Source organism: Kryptolebias marmoratus, linkage group LG2 (assembly GCF_001649575.2).
Source record: "Kryptolebias marmoratus isolate JLee-2015 linkage group LG2, ASM164957v2, whole genome shotgun sequence".
Lineage (NCBI taxonomy): Eukaryota > Metazoa > Chordata > Actinopteri > Cyprinodontiformes > Rivulidae > Kryptolebias > Kryptolebias marmoratus.
In genome coordinates this window covers 14,288,003-14,310,534 of record NC_051431.1, presented here as the reverse complement: position 1 = coordinate 14,310,534, position 22,532 = coordinate 14,288,003, and the positions used below count along the sequence as shown (strand labels likewise).

The 22,532-nt window shown below is 41.5% G+C and overlaps 1 protein-coding gene across 4 annotated transcripts in view; it reads left to right on the top strand.

Moving 5' to 3' along the window:
- The first annotated feature begins 380 nt into the window (after positions 1-380).
- The window catches only part of mettl16 (methyltransferase like 16), a 28,529-nt gene continuing 6,377 nt past the window's right edge, over positions 381-22,532 (top strand). The window contains exons 1-8 of one of the 4 annotated variants that reach the window (XM_017433408.3): positions 381-466; positions 868-1,005; positions 10,591-10,778; positions 12,049-12,189; positions 16,403-16,518; positions 16,668-16,810; positions 19,264-19,333; positions 20,761-20,850. In XM_017433408.3, the coding sequence (XP_017288897.1) occupies positions 878-1,005; positions 10,591-10,778; positions 12,049-12,189; positions 16,403-16,518; positions 16,668-16,810; positions 19,264-19,333; positions 20,761-20,850 (876 nt within the window). In that variant the 5' untranslated portion in view covers positions 381-466; positions 868-877. Of the gene's footprint in view, positions 595-862; positions 1,006-10,590; positions 10,779-12,048; positions 12,190-16,402; positions 16,519-16,667; positions 16,811-19,263; positions 19,334-20,760; positions 20,851-22,532 lie in introns of all 4 variants that reach the window. The other 3 variants (XM_017433405.3, XM_017433407.3, XM_025009891.2) reach the window with 3 other exon arrangements.

Below are 22,532 nucleotides of genomic sequence, written 5' to 3'. Positions count from 1 at the left end.
TAATGGAGTTTTATTTTTTACTTAAATAAAAACTAAAAACATACATGCAGCTACAACCTGTTCAGCTGCAGCATTTTCAGGATTATGCTATTGTGTTTTACTGAAGCCATAGGAAATAATTTACACAGTATTATACCTTGTATGATACATAAAATAATCGGACATTTATCAGAATTACTCCTTTATTTGAGCTTTTCTTAGTTTTAGATAAAAGATAAAATAGTTCATAGTAGAACGCTGATGAGTTGTAAACGTTAAAAATGACATGGAAAAACAATAGATGTTTACAAATTTCTCTAAAATAGAAATAAAATTGTAACTACAAAAACGAAAATCTTTGTGAACTGTTGCGATGACGTCACTGCGCATCTACGTGGAGCGATGACGCAATCGCGCGTCTACGTCGTGCGGTGACGTAACGACGTACAGGAAGAGTATCTGAAAGTGAAAAAACGTTTGAACAACGGTAGTAGTTTTCTTTTTTTTCTTGTTGGATTTTCTTCACGCTGTTGTTTCAGAAAGATTCAGCGGGGGGGAAACATTTTCGACCAGCAGTTAAAGCTGTCGTTTGGATTGTTTGAACAGTTTAAACAGGTACAGAAATAACTCCGGGTAGTTTACAGCGTGTGGAGTTACCTTCAGAGTTTATTTACTGCGGTTTGAAACGTGAACATTTGTTTTTGTTTACCTGTCAGATATAAGTTATCTGTGTTGCTGTGTAGCAGAATATCTTTCCTGCGGGTGGTCATGGTGATTCAAGTGTTTGTTCAAAGTGACAAACTGCTTTAAAATCCACATGTTCGGTCTTCACGGTTTTATTTGTGCTCTGTCGTGATTTTGCTTGTTTGTTTGTTCTCGTGAGGTCAGGGCCGTCCTCATGTCCCTCAACAAGTCCATGCATCCTCGGAACCGGTACAAGGACAAACCTCCGGACTTCGCCTACCTGGCCTCCAAGTACCCGGACTTTCAGCAGCACGTGCACACCAGCCTCGCGGGACGGCCCATGTGAGTGTTTGAGTGTGAGAGTGTGTGTGTGTGTGTTTCCTCTTGTCCATTCTTGTTCAAAGTTTGCTCATTAATTAGTTAATTATGGAGGAAATGATGAGCTGAACTTTTCTTTTACCTTTTGCACAAATTTGGGTCCATAAAGACATGATGTTGATGTTTTTATTTTTTACTTTATTGTAAAAATAAATTTACATCAACCTCATTCAGCCCCGGCAGCATCAGACTGAGATCCCTGATCCTTGACAAGGATGCAGGCGAGAATACCCACATCCATTTTCTGCACAGTTTGTCTCTTTCCCATTCTTCACCCTATCATAACAGAGGAAGGATAACTAATAACATTGTTCCTCTTTTGTTTAGTTTATTGTTGATCTCTGCCGAGGATGTATTTGTTGAGGTTGAAAAGAACAAATGATTAGATTTTGGTGGTGATAGCTCCTACGATAACTTAATGACCCCACGGCCTAGGTGGAGGTTCGAGCTCTCAGAGTTGTTCAACATACAGTGATGACATCACTGATTACATCACATGCTGATGATGTCATCATCGATCAGTCACACTGATAATGGGTCTTGGCGGAGGTCTGCTCTCTCTGGAAGCGTCTAGTTTGTTTTAGACTTTATATTAGGAGCTGTAGAGGTTTAACTTACTTTAAAGCCTAAATACGTACCATGTCTGCACATCAGCCCAGGGCAGCAGTTAAATATTTATTATGTAAACTTTATTAAAGGGATTTTCAAACTTTTCACAACAAGTACCAGTTAAGAAAATACTGGGCTCTCCAAGTACCGCCATTATGACAGACATTAAAAGCTGGCTTGTGCTACTGCTTTTTCACCTTATACTGAAACATTTCATCTGGCGTATCTACTTGAACACCTAACTAACCAATAAATAAATAAATAAAGCTTGCCTCTTTATCCTAACCCCAACCCTTCAACAAGTCTGCTGAGGCTCTCACACAGAGTCTGATGCGGTTTGTTAATCTGATGGTCCCACAGAGTCGTTGTTGAGAACAGGACCATATAATGTACAAACTGTAATACTTAAAGTACATAAGATGATATTAACTACACACTGACAGTCACATTTGGTCCAAATAAGTGGGTGTAGACTGCTGTCTGTGAACCGTGTTTATAACCAATCAGATGAAAAGGCATCTGGTATCAGGTGAGGTGACAGCCTCACTAACTAATATAACTATTATAACCACTGATTGACCTCACAAACGTTATGTGTTAATAGAAGTAAAAACCTGCACCTATTATATAAACAGAAAACGCTGTTAAAGAAGCTTATTGATACTCCGGGTTCGTTAAATAGTCAAAATGTTTCTTTTACTAAATGAAATAATTGAGAAAGCATGAACGTAGATCAAGCAGCTTTTATTCAATCAGGATACTTTCTGAGCAGGGGGGACTTTTCGACCCGACATATGGTTGGTCAGGTGTTTGCGTGTGTTAGAACTGACACAGTAGGTATTTTCAGCGGCGTATGAAGCTCTGAGGAACACATTCAGCACCGCCGGTGTTCTGGCTGACTCGGTCCGATGTTTGACGCTCGTTCAGCTTTAAGCTGCAGCAGCAGCAAAAACAACAACAACGCCGGACAAAAGATGATTAGACCAACCATCCAGAAGATGTTGTTTTCCAGTTTTGTGGGGTTTTTTTTGTTATTTGCTGTGTCAGTGAGACTTTACAGCAGCGGTGTCCGACCCTGGTTCTGGAGGACCACCATCCTGCATGTTTTAGGTGCTTCTCTGCTCTTCAGCAGGTCTTCAATCAATCAATCACTCAGTCATTTAAATCAGGTGTGTCAAAGTAGAGAAACATCTAAAACATGCAGGATAGTGGCCCTGCAGGACCAGGGTTGAGCACCACTGCTTCACATGTTTGCATCTGTAACCATTAAAGCCAAGCTCATGTTTTAGATTGGAAAGAAATACACATTTCTTTGTTGTAAGATTCCTTTGGTTCTGTCAAACTGGACCCATAATGTGTTTGTGTGTCCATCCCATTGATATTCTGCTGAAAAGTGTGAAAAGGTCCAGGGCAGGAGGACAAATGTGTGTCCTCTGGGATTATCGACACTGACGTTAAAGCTCTTTGTGCGCACCTTTACTGCTACAGAGAAGAAACACAAATGGCTCGACGTTTGTCACTTTTCTGTCTTTTTATCTTGGCTGTAAATGCACGGACGGGGCTGTTGGGCGTTTGTTTCCAGTTTGGTGTTTGTCACTTAAAGACTGAAATAAACTTTACCTTTGTAACAGATGCAGGTTCTCTATAAGGAACCTGATGAGCTGCAGATGTTGGAGGAAGGTATTTGAACCTGTGGTGCCACAGCCAAAGAAAGAAGATGTTTTAATGGTTTTTATTTTTCCAAGTGCGTCCGCTTTGGCAGATATAGGGACGGAGGGTTTATAGGTAGAATATTTACTGGACATTGGTTAAATGACATTAGTCATTTACCTTTTTTATCATTTGGATTAGTTATCAAGTCTGATGTTTATTACAGTACCCAGAAGGGAAACTCAATCAAAACTGAGTTTAACTAAATTATAAAGTGTTGAAGCTTTATTGTCACCATGACTGATTTTTTTTTTTTCTACAGCAAGTCTAGTCAAGTATTGTTTGCTGTACTTTGTCTTTATTTGTATAGATTTAAAGCAGCTGGATTGATTGTTGTACCGAAACAACTTGTTCAGAGCAGATAGTTTGCATCGTTTAAATCATAATTTGGTTGCACAATTTTTATTTGTCCTACAGTATCTATTATTTTCAGCTTATTTGTTTGTTTTGCTCATGTTTTGACTCGTGAATTTATGACATTTGGTGCTGTATTTCACAGAAACAAAGTAAAAGGGTAATATTTCTAATGATATTCTGGTTCATATTGACACGCTAAGAGCAGAATTCAAGCTCCCATCCTTTTTGTTGAATAAACCGCTGAGCATTCATCGCTCGTCTGAACGTTTCCTTACACTGTTTTTTATTTTATTTGAGCGTCAGAGTGAATGGTTATCGTTAGATGGCTGTTGTGCTTCTTTGTGAAACAGGCAGTGAGGAAATCACACGTTGTCTGTGTTTTGCACATGACCTGGGGACGTAGTTTGAGAACATATTGGTGGTGGTGGTTGGTCTTTTTACGGCTGTGAGGTGTCAGGTCAGTCCTCCTGCAGCCGACTGGGCACACGAGTCGTGACGGGTTATAATTAACATTTTGTAGCGGCTGTGTTCTCCCCCCGCAGACAGATGAGGCGATGAACAATGAGCTGCCAGGGTTTTGGTGTAAGAACTAAATTTAGATGAGCTTTCACAGTTCGGTGTGACGGCGAGACCATGCGGGGCGTGGATGAAGCCGGTCGAAGGAAACGTGACTTTTGAGGCGCATCAACGCTCACATTCAGTGTTTACTGTGCCAAACCTGTAGCTGTTAGATGCTGTTTTCAGCATCTAACTACATAAAATAAAGACAGAATGGTGGATAAACAATAGAGATGAACTGATAGTTGTGTTTCTGATTTTTGTAGTTTTTTTCTCACTTATATCCCCACCCTTTCCATAGAGACGAGACTCTTAAGTGTCCAAAGAATTTGCAAGATTTCTCAACAGTCTTTAGCTCAAGGATCCCAAAAATGTTTCAACAGAATCACCTTTTTTGTGGGGTGGGGGTTGGGGGGGTTGGCGACTGCTGGTAGATCCTTGGTTGCTTCATGGTTACCCAGTGGTCTCCGGCCTGTGGGAAGGAGCCATTAGAGTTATAACTGAAATTACTACACACATATATTAATTTATATATTTACTGACTTGAAAATTCAGTTCATAATAAAAGATTTAAAGTGTCACATTTGTACCATTCTCTCTTTGTCCCTGAATTATCTGCAAATCCTGCAGTTTGTCAGACAGAAGAAAGTCTGTGTTTCTCTTTAATCTCACACACCTCCTGTGGTTCCCCCGATTTAATTTTTAAACACCTTAAAGATGCAACAAACAGCTGACCGTACCTGCTCTTCAGTAAAAGGGACTTCCACTCCGAAGACATGCTGTTGATTTAACAAATCAGGTCGTTATGGTGTCTTCAGAGACCAAAGAAATCAGACGTCTGAGTCCTGATCATCGGTCAAGTCAGCCGAGCCGAGAGTCCAATCGGTGCATACCCAGTAAACCAGATTTTGCTTTGATTTATGATCATAAATTTAAGGGTTTCTGCACTTTTTCTAGCACAGGATGTTTAATATTTTCTTTAATCTGTGCAGCACCTGTGACGTCGTCAGACACAACACCGTGTGCTGATCGGTGCCTGAAACGTGGACAAACAGAACGCTCTTTTTTTTTATCTTCGCCTTCAGGACGAACAAATGTCCAGGATTATTTGTGTGCATCTTTTTTTGCTTCAGTCCTGGTTAACCGTCTGCAGAAATGCGGCTCCCCTTCCCCTTCAGCCTGTCGTTCCATCACTGGAGGGATTAGTGGAGGTTTTTGTATTTTTCAAGAAACTCATCTTCTGGGTTTTCAAGTATTTAAGCAGGGAGTTGGGGAGGGGTGGGTTCTCTCGGGGAGACACTCACTCAATCCTCAGAGGAGATACGTCTCCCCCTCGTTTAGGGACTGCCGGTGGAGAGGACTGATAGCAGCTCAGACCAGAGGCAGCGTTAGGAAACGGATTAACCCTCAAACCGTCTGAATGGTGGTTTGTTTCAGAGTTTCTGCTCTCAGATCCCGGCAGATAGAGAGCAGGGTTTAGGGAGAAGAAATGGTTATTAAAAATAAATTAGCCTGGTTGACACCTCATTTGAAAATGTTCAGTTTTCACACCAGTTTTGTTCAGAGATGTATTATTAATCACATTCTTGGCCATGCAGGAGAAATGAGGGCATAATTAGGACCCCTGATGGGTTTTAAACGGAGTAATATGACCTTATAGTGTGAAGAAACCCTGTTTTCTGCGTTTGGACCTTTTTATTTTGACGTCCCTAAATCTGCTGTACGCCATTGTCTCTGTGTCCCTCACCTGAAGCAAATAATTAATCTAAAACCTGCACTTTTGACTTGTTTTAATACATTCTGGGGTTTGTTGTTTTAAATAATGTTGGCATCTTTTTGTCTAATACTTATACACTCAGAGGATCGTGGATTTACATGTTTTAATAGAATATAGTCATTTTCTAAATAAAATCAACAACTTAGTCTTGTTTTAATGAGGGGAATTTTTAAATTTGGGCATTTTGGGAGTTTTGAGCTGATATTTAGTAAAACGCCTAAAAAATGTCCAGAAAACTGTATCTGTGTCCTTCGGTCGGGGGAATAATGGTATATCTAAGTCACGGTTCTGTACAAGTTTCATACATTAGGGGGAATTCAAAAAAATGCATTTTTTGCAGTAGTTCTTGCAGTAGTCTTTCTTATGGGGAGGGTTGAAGGCAGCAGGATTTGTCAACGGGTGTTTTCGCTATAAAATAAAAATAAAAACCTCACGTTGTACTGTGTTTTTATCTGATTTAAACCATAAACCGTGGTAAACCGAGGTTATTTGCCAAATGGTTTGATAAACTACAGAAAGGTACCTCTGTCTGAGGCTAGGAAATTATCAATAAATTAAATAAAATACAAGCAGTTTGCTTCAGTTCATTTAACCCTGAACTGATGCTAAATAAAAAAGCAAAACAGAACTGAATAACATCTCTGAATGTGAAAATACAAAATAAATAAAATGTCAGACACTTAGACAGAGCTCCTCAACTAGCAGAAAAATGACTTGATGCCGGGAACGGTTCTGGATGTGTATTATATGACATAACTGCTTGCCATACAGACATCTGTTGGATCAGAACGAGGAACCTTTTCCACACAGCCGATCTGAAATCAACGAGGCCTTTAAGCTTCTGTGATGTTCTCAAGCAGCCACTCGTACTTTGTTTGATGCGAAGTGCCTTAAAGTATGTTTTAATTCTTTTTTTTTCTGTCGTGCCGTTGGCAAAATGGAGTCAAATTTAATCTGCGCCCACTTCTAGAGGAGTGACCACCTGTGACTAACTCGTACCTTAGCGTCCCTGTGCCAGCCGTCTGCATCATCCCTGTTTGGTATGAACACAGGCATCGTTACGCCCGCATTATTTACCCACAAGTCTTTGCTTATTGACACTAAAAACCAAGTCTGTTTGTCGTCCATTACTTGGACGAAAGTAACTCCATCAGATGGAAACTAAATGTCCATTTTCATCATTCTAAAAGCAAGTTTTGTTTCCGTTTGAATCCAAATTGTCTCGATTTTCAGCATAATTATAAGAGATTTTCACAAGTTCACCTTGAAAGTCAGGGTTAATGATGCACTCATTTTGCTTTTGTAAGGACTTTGTGTGTGAGAAGCTGATAGAAAGAGCTGCTAATCAGCACAAAATGCTTCCCAGTGCTCTGAGTGTTGGATGCTGCTGAAGGTCACCTCTGTGTGTGTGTGTGTGTGTGTGTGTTTTCATGCTGATCATGTAACTCTGTCTCAGCAGCGGCGCTTCCTCGGGTTTAATGGTGCCCTCGTCTTCGCTCAACTGAAACAAGAACTTCTCTCACAATCGGCCTTCGGCCGTCGGCTCCTCTCCCGGTCGACCTGCACGCATCTCGTGTTTGTCCCACCGCGCATCCCGTCGTCCCTGGCCACGCTCACGGCGTCAGCACGCAGCGGCGAGCCCTTACGTGGTAGCGGAGACGTAAGTCTCGGGCGCGCTCACGCTCCTCCTGCCATCAGCCATTGCTCCAGCGTGGCCGGATTTGCGTGCTCCCCTCGTCTGTTCGAGCACGTTGCCATGGAGATTCGCAGTGCTGCTGCCGCTGCTGCTGATGGGAGCGATCGGTCTGCATTGCACACACGCTCGGAGGGCTAAAAATAGAGCGGCGGCCCGAGCTGCCTCCCCTATTCGAACATTGATCTTTATCTAATGAGAGCGCCATGTGATGACCGAGTTCAGCTTTCAGTTCAGGAGAGTCTGATGGAGACGTCTCCCTCGTCGGCCTGATTCCTCCGCACGTCTCAGGACGGTTTTAAATGACTTGGTTTCATATCGTGGGAAAATTGCCAGAGAAATCAGATGTTGGTTTCTCTGAGAGCTCAGCAGCTGTTCAGACGAGAAAAATAACTTTATTAGGAAACTGGACGCAGAATAAAACCGATGCTCGGCTGTTTTCGACCCATTTGTTTTTGAGTCAACATGAAGTGAGGCAGCGTCGTTACCTGTTTTGGTCACTGTGAACGGCAGGCGATCATGTAACTGCCTGGGTGTGCATGTGTTCACCTGTCAGCAAAATATCTCATGAAGCAGTAGAAACACTAATCATTGGATGAACAGCTATGACTCATGATGCTCTTGGAGACAGCCCACTTAAAATGTCCCCCACAGGAACTGATTTGACTGTAAGTCAATCAGTTTTACAGATATTTTACTCAAATCCGGTGTGGTAGTAGCTGAGAGTCATTCACAACACGTCCTCTAAGCTTGACATCCTGTGATATAAAAACACATAACGACTGCATCATTTCTCAACATGAGACGATCTCAGTTTAAAACTTGAAAGGCGGTGGGTTCATATGCTTTCCTCTTTTATTTTATTTAAACTTAATTTACACACAGGGTTAAAAGGTTTATTATTAGACGGCTGACTGCAGGATATTATCCCAAAAAATAAATCTTCCTGATGTTATTGTGAGGGAAATAACATGACATGACTGGTGTTTTTTTGATTAGTTTGTGGTCATTTAGTGCAGGATTTCTGTTTCTGTGCAGAGTGTATAAAGATATTAGTGTCAGATTTTGACACTGATTCTGGTTAGATTAGATTTAATTGACTGATTTAAATCTACATTTAAAACCAGTGAACCAAGATGGACTTGAAAAGCTGCACAGGCTGATTTAGTCCTTTCTGAATCATCGCTGGTTGAGTCGGTTTTAGTTTTTGATTGGCACGGCTAGATTGTTTCTGCCAAGATAAGCTGAGTTAAATTACTAAACCTTTCGTTTTCTGTCTAAACACTCGGTTTAAAATAATAGTTGGAGGTTTTCCGGTTGTTTTGCAGATCCAGGAAAAAACACGAAACTAGATCAACTTATTTCTTTTGGAAAAAGAGCTGGAAACACAAACTATTTCAGCTTTTTATGTCTGACTTATCTGAGAAAATTAAAACAAAATCAGGATGTTTTTAACAGCTTTGAATTTCCTTTTAACAGATGTAGAGGAAAAAAAAATGCTCGTGCCGTCCATGTGTGGTGCGAGACGTTCCCGATCTCCGGGATGTTCCTAATTGCTTCTGCCAAGGTGCGAAAGCGCTCCGCGAAGCTTTAATTACACCTACCTCGCCCACTCGTTCTGCGCGGCAGCTGAAATCATTAAACATGTGGAGGAGAGGAGGCGGGCGGGGGGAGCGGAGGAGCGGGACGGAGAGTTGGGAGTAGAAAGTGGGAGGTCTGGGTTTGAAATCGTTGTCATCAGCGGGAGGGGGGGTGTTTAAATTGATGGGCTGCTCATCCCTGCTGTTGTCCCTCGTGTGTGTAATGTGTGAGGAGCTGCGGCAGGTTAATGAAGTGCTGAATTAGGAGCAGTTTGGTAAATTGCTGTCAGGTGGCCTCTGAGGTAAAACAAGCAGAGCAGCAAGACACTAAAGAGAAAAATCCACCTTGAAGGGAAACTCAGACTTCATGCAACCCTTAAAGCTGTGATAGCTGTCAAAATACGCAGTTTTGATTTGAAATCTTTTTATTTGTATCATCCAGGATTAAAAATAACCACTAAATACGCATCATTCAATCATATGGCATGATTTGTAATAAGTGAAAACAGCAGAGTCAGGTTTTGTTGCCAACAATTAGTCATTTGTTTACATTCGACTGTTGATGAGTTCACTTCGGACAGCCTCGAGTCGGTAAAATAATCAGTCAGAGGGAGAATGATAGAGTCCGAGACGGCAGGTGGAAGGAAAAAAGGTGAAGCTCTTCCTCTTCTTCTTCTGAGAAGAAACGGCGACTAAAAGCTGCGAGGAGGAGAGGCGACAGAAGCCGAGTCATTCTGGGGGAGGAAGTGGAGCGGTGGAGAGAGACAAAGCAGAAGTCTGGGCTGAGATCAGATATTCTGAGATATTCTGAACAACTGATTGCCACATTTAGTCGTAAACAAAGATGAGGAATATTTCCTGTTTTCTAAGACAATATTTACAAAAACCTTGATGGCCTTGAGTTACATTAACGCCCAAACAGTCATTTAATAATGTAGAAATTGATTTAAAAACACATAAACAGAAAAGTCATGTATTTTGACAACTATTATGGCTTTAAAGCTTTGGTTACCTTTCATAATGACAGAACTGTGTTTAAATGTTGTGAGAAGTTAAAACTATAGTTGGATTTTACAAACAATATCTTTAACTATTCAGCTTCATGTCAAATAAAACGATTTAAAAGCTGAAAGCTAATTTTTGTTCATCTTAGATTTAAAACAGGAATTTTAAAAAACATCACTGTATCTTAATGTTAACTTTAACAATCCATGTTTTTCTGTGCGTTTCTAAATCAAATTCAGCTAAATGTACTCTTCCTGCAGCGTGAACTTCAAAGAGCCGGAGGCGGTGCGAGCGCTGACCTGCACCCTGCTGAAGGAGGACTTCGGTCTGACCATCGAGATCCCTCTGGAGCGCCTCATACCCACCGTCCCGCTGCGCCTCAACTACATTCACTGGGTGGAGGACCTCATCGACGGCCAGAAGCAGCCACGCAGGGGCATCGACATCGGTATGATTCACAACCGCCACATATGACGCGGAGCGGCGATGGAGTCACCGAGGCTGCCTTACTTCTAACAGTATCATTTATTTTAAACACCAGAGGGATGTTTGGCTAACAGAGTGCGTTTTAGGAAAACAACAACATCTGCAGGAACTTACCTGCACGATTCTTTATTCTGTCACACCAGGCAGTAAATGATTTATTCACGAACAGGAACTGCAAGATTAAATACAGTTTTATTGTTTTTGTTTGTCCAGAGATTAGCTCAGGATGTTAGACGCAAACTGACTTTAAGCATCGGCTGATCCACGCACACGGGGGAAGTTTAGTTTCCTGTTTTTGTGTCCAGAGGAAAGCCGCCGTGCGACGCAGAGTCTGAAGGAACGTGTTGTTAAAGTGTTTTTATTCAAAGCTAACGAAATCAGCTCTCTGTTTCTTCACTTAAATGTATCGCGTCAGTTCAGAAAAACCGTCTCATCAGGACACGATGCAAGAAATGAAGATGTTTAGTTCAGTTTAATCCACTCTTAATTAAAATCAAATTCAGTGCAGTCAGTAAATTATAAAATGTTTGTAGAAATTTGTCGAAATGCAACTTATTCCAAAATATGATTAGCGTGCTCCTATAATCCATCTGAATCAATAATTTATTTTTTTTATTTTTTTTCTATAGCTGTAGCGAGACAAACATGCTCTTAGAAACAAATGTCTCAAAACTCTGACTTTAGACATTTATTTTCATTGGATTTTTCTTTTATTCACTGCAGCCAGAGCTAACAACGTTAGTCAGAGCTTCCTGCAGGTGATCCGAGTCTTTCCCCGTGTTTCCAGCTCTTCCTGCTCCACGTGTCGGTCGTAGAAATCAAACACTTAGTTTAACAGACAGACGTGTGTGTGTGTGTGTGTGTGTGTGTGTGTGTGTGGTCTTTAGGCCTCCAGGTCACTGATTGTTGACCCCGAAGCTTTTGAAAAGCAGAATGAGGCCGTCTTCTCTCTGATGGATCACCTCTGGGTGTCTCTTTAGTAGCGGATGTCTCAGCCTGGACTGAATAATTCATCTTATTAGATCTGACTGATTTAATCACCCCTGCTGGAGCTGACGCTCACCGGTTACCAGGGCTAAGATATTTAGGAGGACGTCACATCGTATTATTTTTACCGTAAACACAGCCGCATGTTTTCCTTATCATTCACCAACAGCCTCAATAACTCTTGGCGGCGGCAGATTAATCACTGTCAGAGTCCTGAGACCTGGATGTGCTTCCTGTTTCCTCAGGAACCGGAGCTTCTTGTATCTACCCCCTGCTGGGAGCCACCATGAACGGCTGGTACTTCCTCGCCACAGAGGTGGACGACATCTGCTTCGACTACGCAAAGAAGAACGTGGAGCAGAACAACATGTCTGACCTGATTAAAGGTGAGTCTGGTTTAGAGCAGCGGCTGGTTTTTAACCTTATTCTTTGCTTGAACCTTTAGAAAACAGCTGCGCTCCTCATGGTCTCAGAAGTAGAAGTTATCGTTTATAAAAACAGTTATTAAATCACTTTTGTCTCTAATAAAAACCGTTAGGATCCCCCTTGATCTTGCATTTCTCTGTCCATTTTGTAAGAGAATAACCTGGAACTGCCTGTTTTCACAGTCCGGGTGCAACTATTTCTTTTTTTTTTTTAAATATATTTTATGAAATTTTCTCTTTTAGAACATACATTTACAATCAACTTAACAGTACAAACATCTGCTTATACACACTCACATTTACTCACACATTCACCATTCAAACCTGCATTTGTTTAGATCCAAAAATGTACAAGACCTTTAAATTAAAACAGAGAAAAATAACATGACAGTAATAGAAACTGTAGACAAGACATCCATTCAAGACATTCATTATTAAGCTCCACCTTCAGTCCCTATGATCCTCATATATGGCTCCCACAAGTTCTCAAAGTCCCGCTGCTTACCCTTGGCGATGTATGTTAGTTTTTCCAGTCCGAGCGAATTTGCAATTTCTTTCTTCCAGAGTCCCATGGAGGGCGCATCCATGCTCCTCCAGCATAATGCAATAGATCTTCTCGCCTGAAGAAGTCCATAGTCTATCAATTTAGTTTTAATCTGTGATTGTTTAAATTCCACTGGATATATTCCTAAAACACAGATTTTAACCTCTAATGGAACTTTCACTCTAAACAATTCAGATAGACACCTAATAACATCCTTCCAAAATTTTTGGATTTTAAGACATTCCCACATACAATGGAGAAGAGTTCCTTTTTCAAATAAGCATTTAGTGCAAGTATCTGGAATGTCACTGGACATATGATGAAGCCTAACTGGTGTTATATAAGTTCTCATGAGCCATTTATATTGTAGAAGTTTAAATCTTGTGTTTATCGTTTGAGTTTGTGCTTTTAAACAGGCCTGATTCCAGTCTTCCTCATCTATATCTTCAAGAGTATCTCTTCTCCAAGCGTCTAACTTATCCATTACAGAATCCTTAGAGGAAAGCATCAACAAATTATAGAACACGGAAAGAAAACCCTTCCCTTTTACGTCCCCTACGCACACCTCTTCTATTTTGGTCAAGGGTGGAATGTCCACTATTTGTTTCAGTTTTGATGACATATAATTTTTCAATTGCAAATATTTAAAAAAATGTTTTGGAGGTATTAAATACTTATTACATAGCTGATTGAAAGTAAGCAACATGCCATCGGCATAAAGATCTTTAATTTTCTGAATGCCTTTGGTTTTCCATAGCTTAAATCCTCCATCATTTTTCCCTGGGGTGAACCTTTCATTACCCCAGATAGGGGTAAATTGTGATAGCTCTGGACAGCCACCCATATGTTTGTGTGCTGCATGCCAGATTATAATTGTATTTTTTAAGAAAGGGTTCTTTGTGTTTTTTTTAAGTGCCTTTATATCTGATGAATATAGGAAGGTGTTTAAGGGTAAATCTGGAACAGATTGCTGTTCAATGTGTACCCAAGCTGGAGGTGCCATCGAACAAAAGTAATGCGTAGCTGATGTTAGTTGGGCAGCCATATAATACCATCTGAGATTAGGGACTTGAAGTCCACCTCTTTCATAGGGCAGATAGAGTAGCTTTAAACGGAGTCTTGCTTTTCTATTACTCCAAATAAATTGATTAAATAGTTTGTCCAGGCTATCATAAAATGAATCTGTCATTGGCAATGGAAGTGTTTGAAAATAGTATAAGAATTTGGGCAAGATTGTCATTTTTAATATATTTATTCGACCTATCATAGATATAGGTAGATTTGACCATCGATTTAGCATTTCTGTGACTTTTTCCACAAGTGGATTATAATTTACTGTGCTTATTTCACTGAGGGATGGGGTGATCTTGATGCCTAAATATGTAAAACCTGTAGATGTTTTAAATGGGGTAGCCACAATAGGACTTCTCCTTTCTTCTTCATTAAGAAACATTAACTCTGATTTAGAATTATTAATTTTATATCCTGAAAATTCACCGAACTCTTTTATTAGATTTAACAAATTGGGAATACTGATCTTCAAATTACTTAAGAAAAATATGATGTCATCTGCAAACAAAGAAATGAGATGATCTCTTCCTCCAATTCTAATACCTGATATTCCAGTATTTGCTCTAACAGCCATGGCCAGAGGTTCTATTGCCAATACAAAAAGCAGTGGTGACAAGGGGCAGCCCTGTCTAGTTGACCGTTGTAAATTAAAAGGTTTTGACATGTTATTATTGGTTAAAACTTGTGCTGTCGGATCAGTATATAGTAATCGTATCCATTTTAGAAAGGTTTCACCCAGTCCATATTTGGGGAGAACTGCAAACAGATAATTCCACTCTATTCTATCGAACGCTTGACGAGCGTCTAATGATAACATCGCCGTGTCCATACAATTATGTTTTTCATGTAATACATTGAGAACCCGTCTTATATTATGGTATCCTTGTCTTGTTTTTATAAATCCTTGCTGATCATCTATTATTAAATTGGGTAGGTATTTATCCAATCTCCTAGAGAGAGCTTTACATAAAATCTTTGTATCACATCCCATAAGACTGATTCCTCTATATGAGGAACATTCAGTTGGGGGTTTGTTTGGTTTTAGCAAAAGAGTTATTGTAGCTAGTCTCAGTGAGTCAGGAAGTAATCCAGCTTTATATGACTCTTCATACATGTTGAGAAGTGGTAAGATTAATTTATTTTTAAATGCTTTATAAAATTCTATTGGAAGTCCATCAGGACCTGGTGTTTTACCGCTATTCATGCTGTCTATTGCTTCAGATAGATCTTTTATTGTTAAAGGCCTATCAAGAGTTGTTTTCTCTTCCTCTAAAAGGGTTTTGAATTTTAATTGATTAAGAAATGTAGTTTGTGATTCTTCGTTTCCAGAATATTCAGACTCATACAAGGTTTTGTAGAATTCTCTAAAATTTTCATTTATTTCTGAAGGGTCTGTGATTAAAATGTCCGATTTTGATTTTATGCTGTTAATTGCTCTTTCTGCTTGCATCCGTTTTATCCTCCAAGCCAATAATTTACCAGCCTTTTCGGTGCAACTATTTCTAATATTTCTCTGACACTTAATCAGGTTCCTCGTTAAAGCTGAGGTACCGTAGATCCCTGCAACAATCGTAATTCATTCGATCAGTAATAGCTCATACCAAACAGGACTTATTTCCCTCCAGAAACACGTTGCAGGTTGATGCACGGACTCTAAACCCTGAGTGTTTTATCTGTTGTGGTGTTTGTTGCAGCTCTGTGCTCCATTTTGTTCCTGCTGTTTGATCCAGGACCCTGGGTTTGTTTCTTGGTCACATAATAGAGTTATTGTCTTCTGAGTGGATGCTGGTTTAACCAAAATTGCATCCTTTTACTATTTGCAGATAGCTATAAGTTTGTTTGTTTTTATAAATTATTGTAATTCCTTAATGTTGTTACAGTTCTGTGTGTAGCAGCAAACCTCTGTGTGCTTATTTCCATTCCTACTTTTTATAATTAAGTTAGTGCTCGGTTATCATTATGTAAATGTAGAGGACAACGTTTTACAAACTTTCTTTAATGAAAACTTTGCTCAGCTCACCTCCTAGTTTTGGCTCCAAGTTACTTAAACACAAGAATGGAGTCAGTAAATAAAGACGAGAGAAAGAATAAAGAGGAATGTGGTGGGTTTTGTTTATGAACAGTTAATATCTTACTTGTTGGAGAGAGAAAGTTTAATTTGCTCAGACTGATGAGCTAAAGGCTGGTCCTGAAGAGCCAAAACCAAAGTCGATCGCTGTTCTCTTTAAACTCGTCTAAAAAGATATTTCAGAAAGCTCTACATAGCGGTCAGTTTTGCAGGACATGGTTATTCCAGCAGAAATATTATGATATTCCTGTGATACAGAATCGTTGACAATGTAAAGGTTTTATAAAATCGTGTGTGCTTGAACCGCTGTGAAGTTTTAGAGATTAGTCGTTTTAAAGCTGATCGGTTCAGTCCGATTTGACTGAGGTTGTTCGAAGAGCTATCTACAACAGGTAAGATGTTCATTGTTCGTCCACAGAACCCCTCATCAAACGATCCGTCACTTCAGCAGCACAGCTTCCAAACCGTCTCTTTGTTTTTGCCTCTTTCAGTGGTCAAGGTCCCGCAGAAGACATTACTGATGGACGCTTTGAAGGAAGAGACGGAGATAGTTTACGACTTCTGCATGTGCAACCCTCCTTTTTTTGCCAACCAGCTTGAGGCGAAGGTAAACGTTTCCCCGCCTTCCACGTTTTCAAGTTGTTTTACTCGACTCTGTTCTGAGCTCGCGTTTGCTCCGACGCGAAACACTATTTGTTTACGCGATGCTAATAGGCCCCCTAATAGGATTTCCTCCTAATCTCTGTCTGTCTCCAGGGGGTGAACTCCAGGAACTCGCGGCGACCTCCTCCCAGCTCGGTGAACACGGGCGGGGTGACCGAGATCATGGCGGAGGGAGGGGAGCTGGAGTTCGTCAAGAGGATCATCCATGACAGCCTGCAGCTCAAGAAACGTCTCCGGTGAGGGACAAAAACGAGACGTTTTTGATCATCGGCTTCATCTAAATCTAACTTTACTGTCCGAGCTTTAAAGTGTCCGAGTGTGCTGCGGTTTTGATGGATTTGGATGGGTTTGGAGGGGCTGCTGAGAGCTCCAGTGAAGAGCAGAGTTTCAGAGGTGAAATGGGCAGATGGATTGCTGCACACTGATGGAGTTGTCATCCTCGGTTGCTGGAATGATTCTGGCACAAAACCCACCTCGTGCTGCATCCGGGAGCCCACAGGGAGCAGCTGTGTTTGGGTTGATGGGGGGATGGGGGGGGGGTGTCACTTTACCTTCTCCCGCGCTAGCAGGGCTGTCACCGGGGAAGCAGAGTGAGACCCGGGCAGAGCGGGGCCATTAAAAGTGATTAGACGTGCCACACCTGCTCGGCCTCACAGGGAGCGCAGTGTGTGTGTGTGTGTGTGTGAGTGTGTGTGTTTTGGTGATGCTTCACTGGAGAGGTGAGCGTCCTGAGAGGGTCTGATGTTAACACCTGCCTGTTCTCTTATGTTGCGCTCACGCAGCGAGCAGAGCCAGTCGGAGCGAATCCAGATTTATTTAACATCAAAGCTCCAGACGAACCAACTGGAGCCGGCTGTCACTCCCCCGAAGCATGCTGGGACACCAGAGCTACCAGGTGTCCATGGAAACGCTGCCAGCTGTTAACATTTGGTCCAGTGAGACACCCCGCCACCCCGAACCGCTCCTCCTTCCCCCTCCTCTTTCCACCAAAGGCTAATTACTGTCAGACAGGAGCTCAAAGCTGCAGCCAGAACTGACGCGATGCTCAGAATTCATCGCGTTATTGATATGAAAATTATTATTTCTCGCATCCAGACTTTAATCACATGCGTGTGGCTTAGAAATGTGAAGAGGGGAGACTGAAAAGCTTCTGCAGCTGCGCTCTTTGGTTCTTTAAAGAACTGCTTGGTGGATCAGGTCTTGGCTGTTCCTCTGCCTCCCCGCTGGGAGGAAAAGTGGCAAACATCTGGGATGATTAGAGGTGATCAATCTTTTATTATGTCAGCCGAAGCTCGACGTGTCGCTCTCCCTGCCCCCCCAGCCACCTTCTGGGCATCCTCATACCTCCATAACCAACATGTCTGTCCTTTTTTTACAAATTAAACAGTTGACGTCATTTTTCTTCCTCTCACCACTTGTGACAGCAATTTGTTTTTACGTTTCTGTTTACATTATTCTGTGCAAAGACAGAAATTAGCTTTGAGAACTGTAGAAAAAGCATTTAAATCTGAAACAGGACTTTAAACAAGCGTTTGTTTTTACCAGAAGCTAATTGTTGTGCTGATTTTAAATCCAGTGCCATGTAAATTGCTGAGTTGTCAATAAATTACTGGAGATTATAGATTATTTTTATTCCTTAAAGGAACTCTGTGCTCAGATTATGATTGTTTATTTCTGGGAATAATTCATTTAAACATACCTGAGCACAAAGTAAAATCCTAAAATAGGGCAGCTCCGCTTTCATTTTGCTTTATGCGCCATTATTTTGAAATAAACTTATTATTCTTATGTTACTGCTGTGTTGCATCTCTCTCTTTTCCCAAACTGTTGGAAACCTGAACAGATTAATTGCTGTAGGTTTAAAAGTTGAACCTTTTATTTTTAGTAAAGTGTCTTCTACTCAGGCCTTCTGTGCTGCAGTTTAATTTCACAGATGTCATGCTCGGACTGCAGGCGGGACAGTTTAACACAGGGGTCTCCAGTCCTGGTCCTTGAGCTCCTCCATCCTGCAGGTTTCACTTGTTTCTCTGCTCCAACACACCTGATTTGAATCAATGATTAACAGGCTTCTGCAGAACACGAAGATGTGATTTAACCACTGAATCAGGTGTGCTGGAGCAGGGAAACAAGTAAAACATGCAGGATAGTGGCCCTCTAGGACCAGGATTGGAGACCCCTGGTTTAACACCACAGAGACGTGTTGCTCTCCAGGTGAAATAATCCAGATTAAACGGCCTCGTCTCAGTGGTTGGGTGTGCTCTGCTACCTCTGGTGTTTTAAGTTGTCTCCATCCCATCCCAGATGTTTGTGTTCGAGCTGCAGGTCGTCTCTCCTCTTTAGCCCGGAGGATGCTTGCTTCCAGACTCCCTCATGTGTTCATCTCTCCTCCACGTGGCCCAGCCGGACTCTCCCACCTCTCATTGATTAACCTCGTGTCTTTATAGCACAGTAGAGGTTATTGATCGGGCCCCCGCCTCGGGACGGCTTCAAAACAGCTTTTTTGTTTTTGCCTGTGCTGCGGGACCGAGCACACCGGATGTTTCGCTGCCTCTCCTGGTTTCTCTCTTCGTCTTTGTGTTTGTCCCTAGAGCCTACGTCTGGTTGTCTGATCTCTGCTTTGTAGTTTGGACCATCTCACACACTCGGGCGCACACAGGCAGCTGGTTGACGCGTGTTCTTCTTTCTGCAGGTGGTACAGTTGCATGCTGGGGAAGAAATGTAGCCTGACACCTTTGAAAGAGGAGCTGAGGAAGCAAGGGGTGAGTTTCCTCCGAGAAAAGAGACAGACACTCACACTCGTATAGCTCTGTGATTGGTGGGAGTTTCTGGTCTGTTTGTTCAGTCGAGGCATCGACAGCAGCTGCTTCAAACACTCCTCTGTACACTGATGTAAAGAGCAGATCAGCTTTTCTAACGAGCGAGTAAAGTTGTGTCACTAATGAGGCACGAACGAGACGGTTTATAAGGAGGAGGACATCCCAGCTAACCCACTGCGGAGGTCTGAGGCCGCCGCCGCCGCCGCCGCTCATCAAACTGAGTGCAGCTTTGGCGAACATCCAGGGAGGAGGCCCGCGCCTCGTTTTGACCCGAGTGTAAAGAGAAACCTTATTTAGTTAATGTGCTAATAGTTTTACCGCTCATTCTCTCCTCAGCATCTCCCCTTGTTGTCTTTTGTTTTGTTTTTTAATTTGGTGAATTAGAGACTCTGTTTTCATCTCACGGAGCTTTTAAAGCCTCAGAAAATGGTTTCATTGTTGTTCATAGATGGAGTTCTGTGCAGAGTCTGTATATATCAAACAATAAACAGAGCTGGACTCTTTGAGTCCAAGTTTTTAGATCATGTGCAGCCTGAACCAGAGCCTTTAAATCCCTACTTTACTTTTTTTACTTCTTTATATATTAGAGAAGAAAATCACAAAAAAGGATGAGGATTTTTTTGTGAGTCTCAAACTAAAGTGATGCAAAGCGAGTACCATCAAATTTCTTTCCTAATCAACTTGGCTCGTTACTGATTACCAATGAGCTATTTTTGAAACACGTTTTCTGTTTTGCAGCATTTTAAAAGTTTCCCTCACTCACGTGGAAACTCTTCTCTACACATCCTGTCACTTGTTGATGATTCACTCAGTAAAGAGAGATCTGCAGAGAGAATTCATTTAAAATCATTTTTTTCTGTGGTTTAAAGTTTTTATCTAGTTGCATTTTGAGAATATTGATTCACTGTGATTGTGTGATTTTTTTTTTTTTCCTGACTCTCTGTGTTTGTTTGTGTTTCTCTGAACCAACTACAGTCATCGCAGATCTGCAGAAACATAATTGTGGAGTATTTTTGGTGAAATCCGTGGAACAAACTTTAAAGAAAACGACACCGGGTGTTTTAAATCAGTGGTGTCCAGTTTTGGAGGGCCACTATCCTGCGTGTTTTAGATGTTTCTCTGCTTTAAAACACCTGATCTGAATGACTGAGTGATTATCAGGCTTCTGCAGATCTAAGACTCACTGACGGGCAGAGAAACAACTAAAACATGAAGGATGGAGGCCCTCCAGGACCAGGATGTCACACCACTGTTTTCTAGATCTTCATAACCAGATACAAAAAGAAAAGAGGCAGCTTCATTACTCGAGCATGACAGATGTTGAGGCATAGTCGTTACTTTTTGTTGTTTGTATCCGTTGTGCGCCTCAGGTGCCTAAAGTGACGCACACAGAGTTCTGCCAGGGACGGACCATGAGGTGGGCGCTGGCCTGGAGTTTCTACGAAGACGTGATCGTTCCTGTAAGTTCAGAACAAAAGTAATAAGTTAACAAGTTTAATTTACTTCAACCGCGCTCGAATTTTAATCCCATCATAAATCACTGCAGTGGATTTAAGAATCGCTTGAACAGACCTGAAAGCTTTCCCTACAGTAGATGGACTGAAGGAGGATGACTCTCTCAGGTCCTGTTTCAGCTCTTTTATGGATTCTCTTTCCTGTTTCTTAAAGACTTTCAGGTACTGTTCATCTGCTGGAGACCTGACACCACTTCTTCCTTTAGATCTACACAACTTCACTTTCCTCGTTAGTGTTACAATTATTTGTAGGAAACACTGCAATAAGGAATCACTTTATGCCCTTTAAGTTGTGATATCTTTGACATTTTCTTAGATTTAGCTCAAAAACTGTAAACAGTTAGTGTTTTTGCAATATTGTACCTGAAGTCTTTGCGTAGGTTCATCATTTGACCGTAGGAGCCTCTTTATGGCTAAATGGTTCATAGATTGGAGTTAAGTGGTTTAACAAAACAAAAAATTACAGATGATCAGGAAAAACCTCAACTGTAGGAACCACAAAGAACCAGATAACGTGGAACTACTGGGATTTAGGATCTGATGATCTTGGACACAAAGTGGAAAATATGAGAGAGTAAAAAATAATTTAGGATTTTATCTGGAGTTTAACAAGAAGCCAATGAGAGGAAAAATCTGTTTTACTGAATGTGTTTGTTTCTTTTTTTCTGTTGTTGCTCATTAAAACTCTATCATTTTGGATCTCCTGCAATGTTATCAGGAAATTGTTTGACTTCCTGATAATAAAGGATTTTATTAATCCAGCCTAAAAACAGCAAATCTGTGGACTAGTTTCACTGCGTCGCTTCGGGACAGACAGTTTCGGGGGGAAGTGGGATGGGAAACCTGGTTTAAATGTGAGTTTAAAGACAAGTCCTGGTAAGAAAAGACTCCAACGTGCCTCACATTAAGACTGAAGGCCAAGTTAATGCCATCTTGAATAAATAACTGGCTGTATGGTTTATTCGTGAAATGTTCAGGTCCCAGAAGCAACAAACTTGATCTTGTCTGAATTTAGAAGCAGGAAGTTAAGTCGTACAGATCCTAATGTCTTTGAGACATGCTTAAAGCTTAACCAGCTGATTTCTATCCTCGTTGATCAAATGGTGTAATTCAAGTTGCTGAAAATTCAACCTCCGTGCTTCTGGTTTGGGTTCAGAGCTGCACATTTATACCCAGTCTGGCGATCGCCTCAACGCCGGTCTTTTAATAATGCAGCGTGTCTCCTCCTCACCGTAACGTGCACTTTACTCCTCTCCCTCCGGGGGAGATGCTGATGGGGTTACTGCCAGGCAACAGTTGCCAGGGCGCTGGCTTGTCTGGACGGGGAGAAAGTCGGCGATTTTAAAAACAGAAACGAGCGCAACCCGGAGCGAGGGCGATGACGGCTGGGTTTTTTTTGGCTTTTAAGGCAGCTGAGCAGAATGATTGGCCTACATTTCCTCCTCCACAGTCACGCAGACCCACCGTGATTCACACTCGTCATTAGCAGCCCGACCCCTCCCGGCGCGTGTGTTTACCGTGCCGCACATTTGATTCCTTTTCATGGTTCACCTCCTAATTCTGCCTGCGTGCTTCTGGAGTCGCCCGTTAAATGTGTGTGTGTGACGACGTGTTCATTAATGTTACAA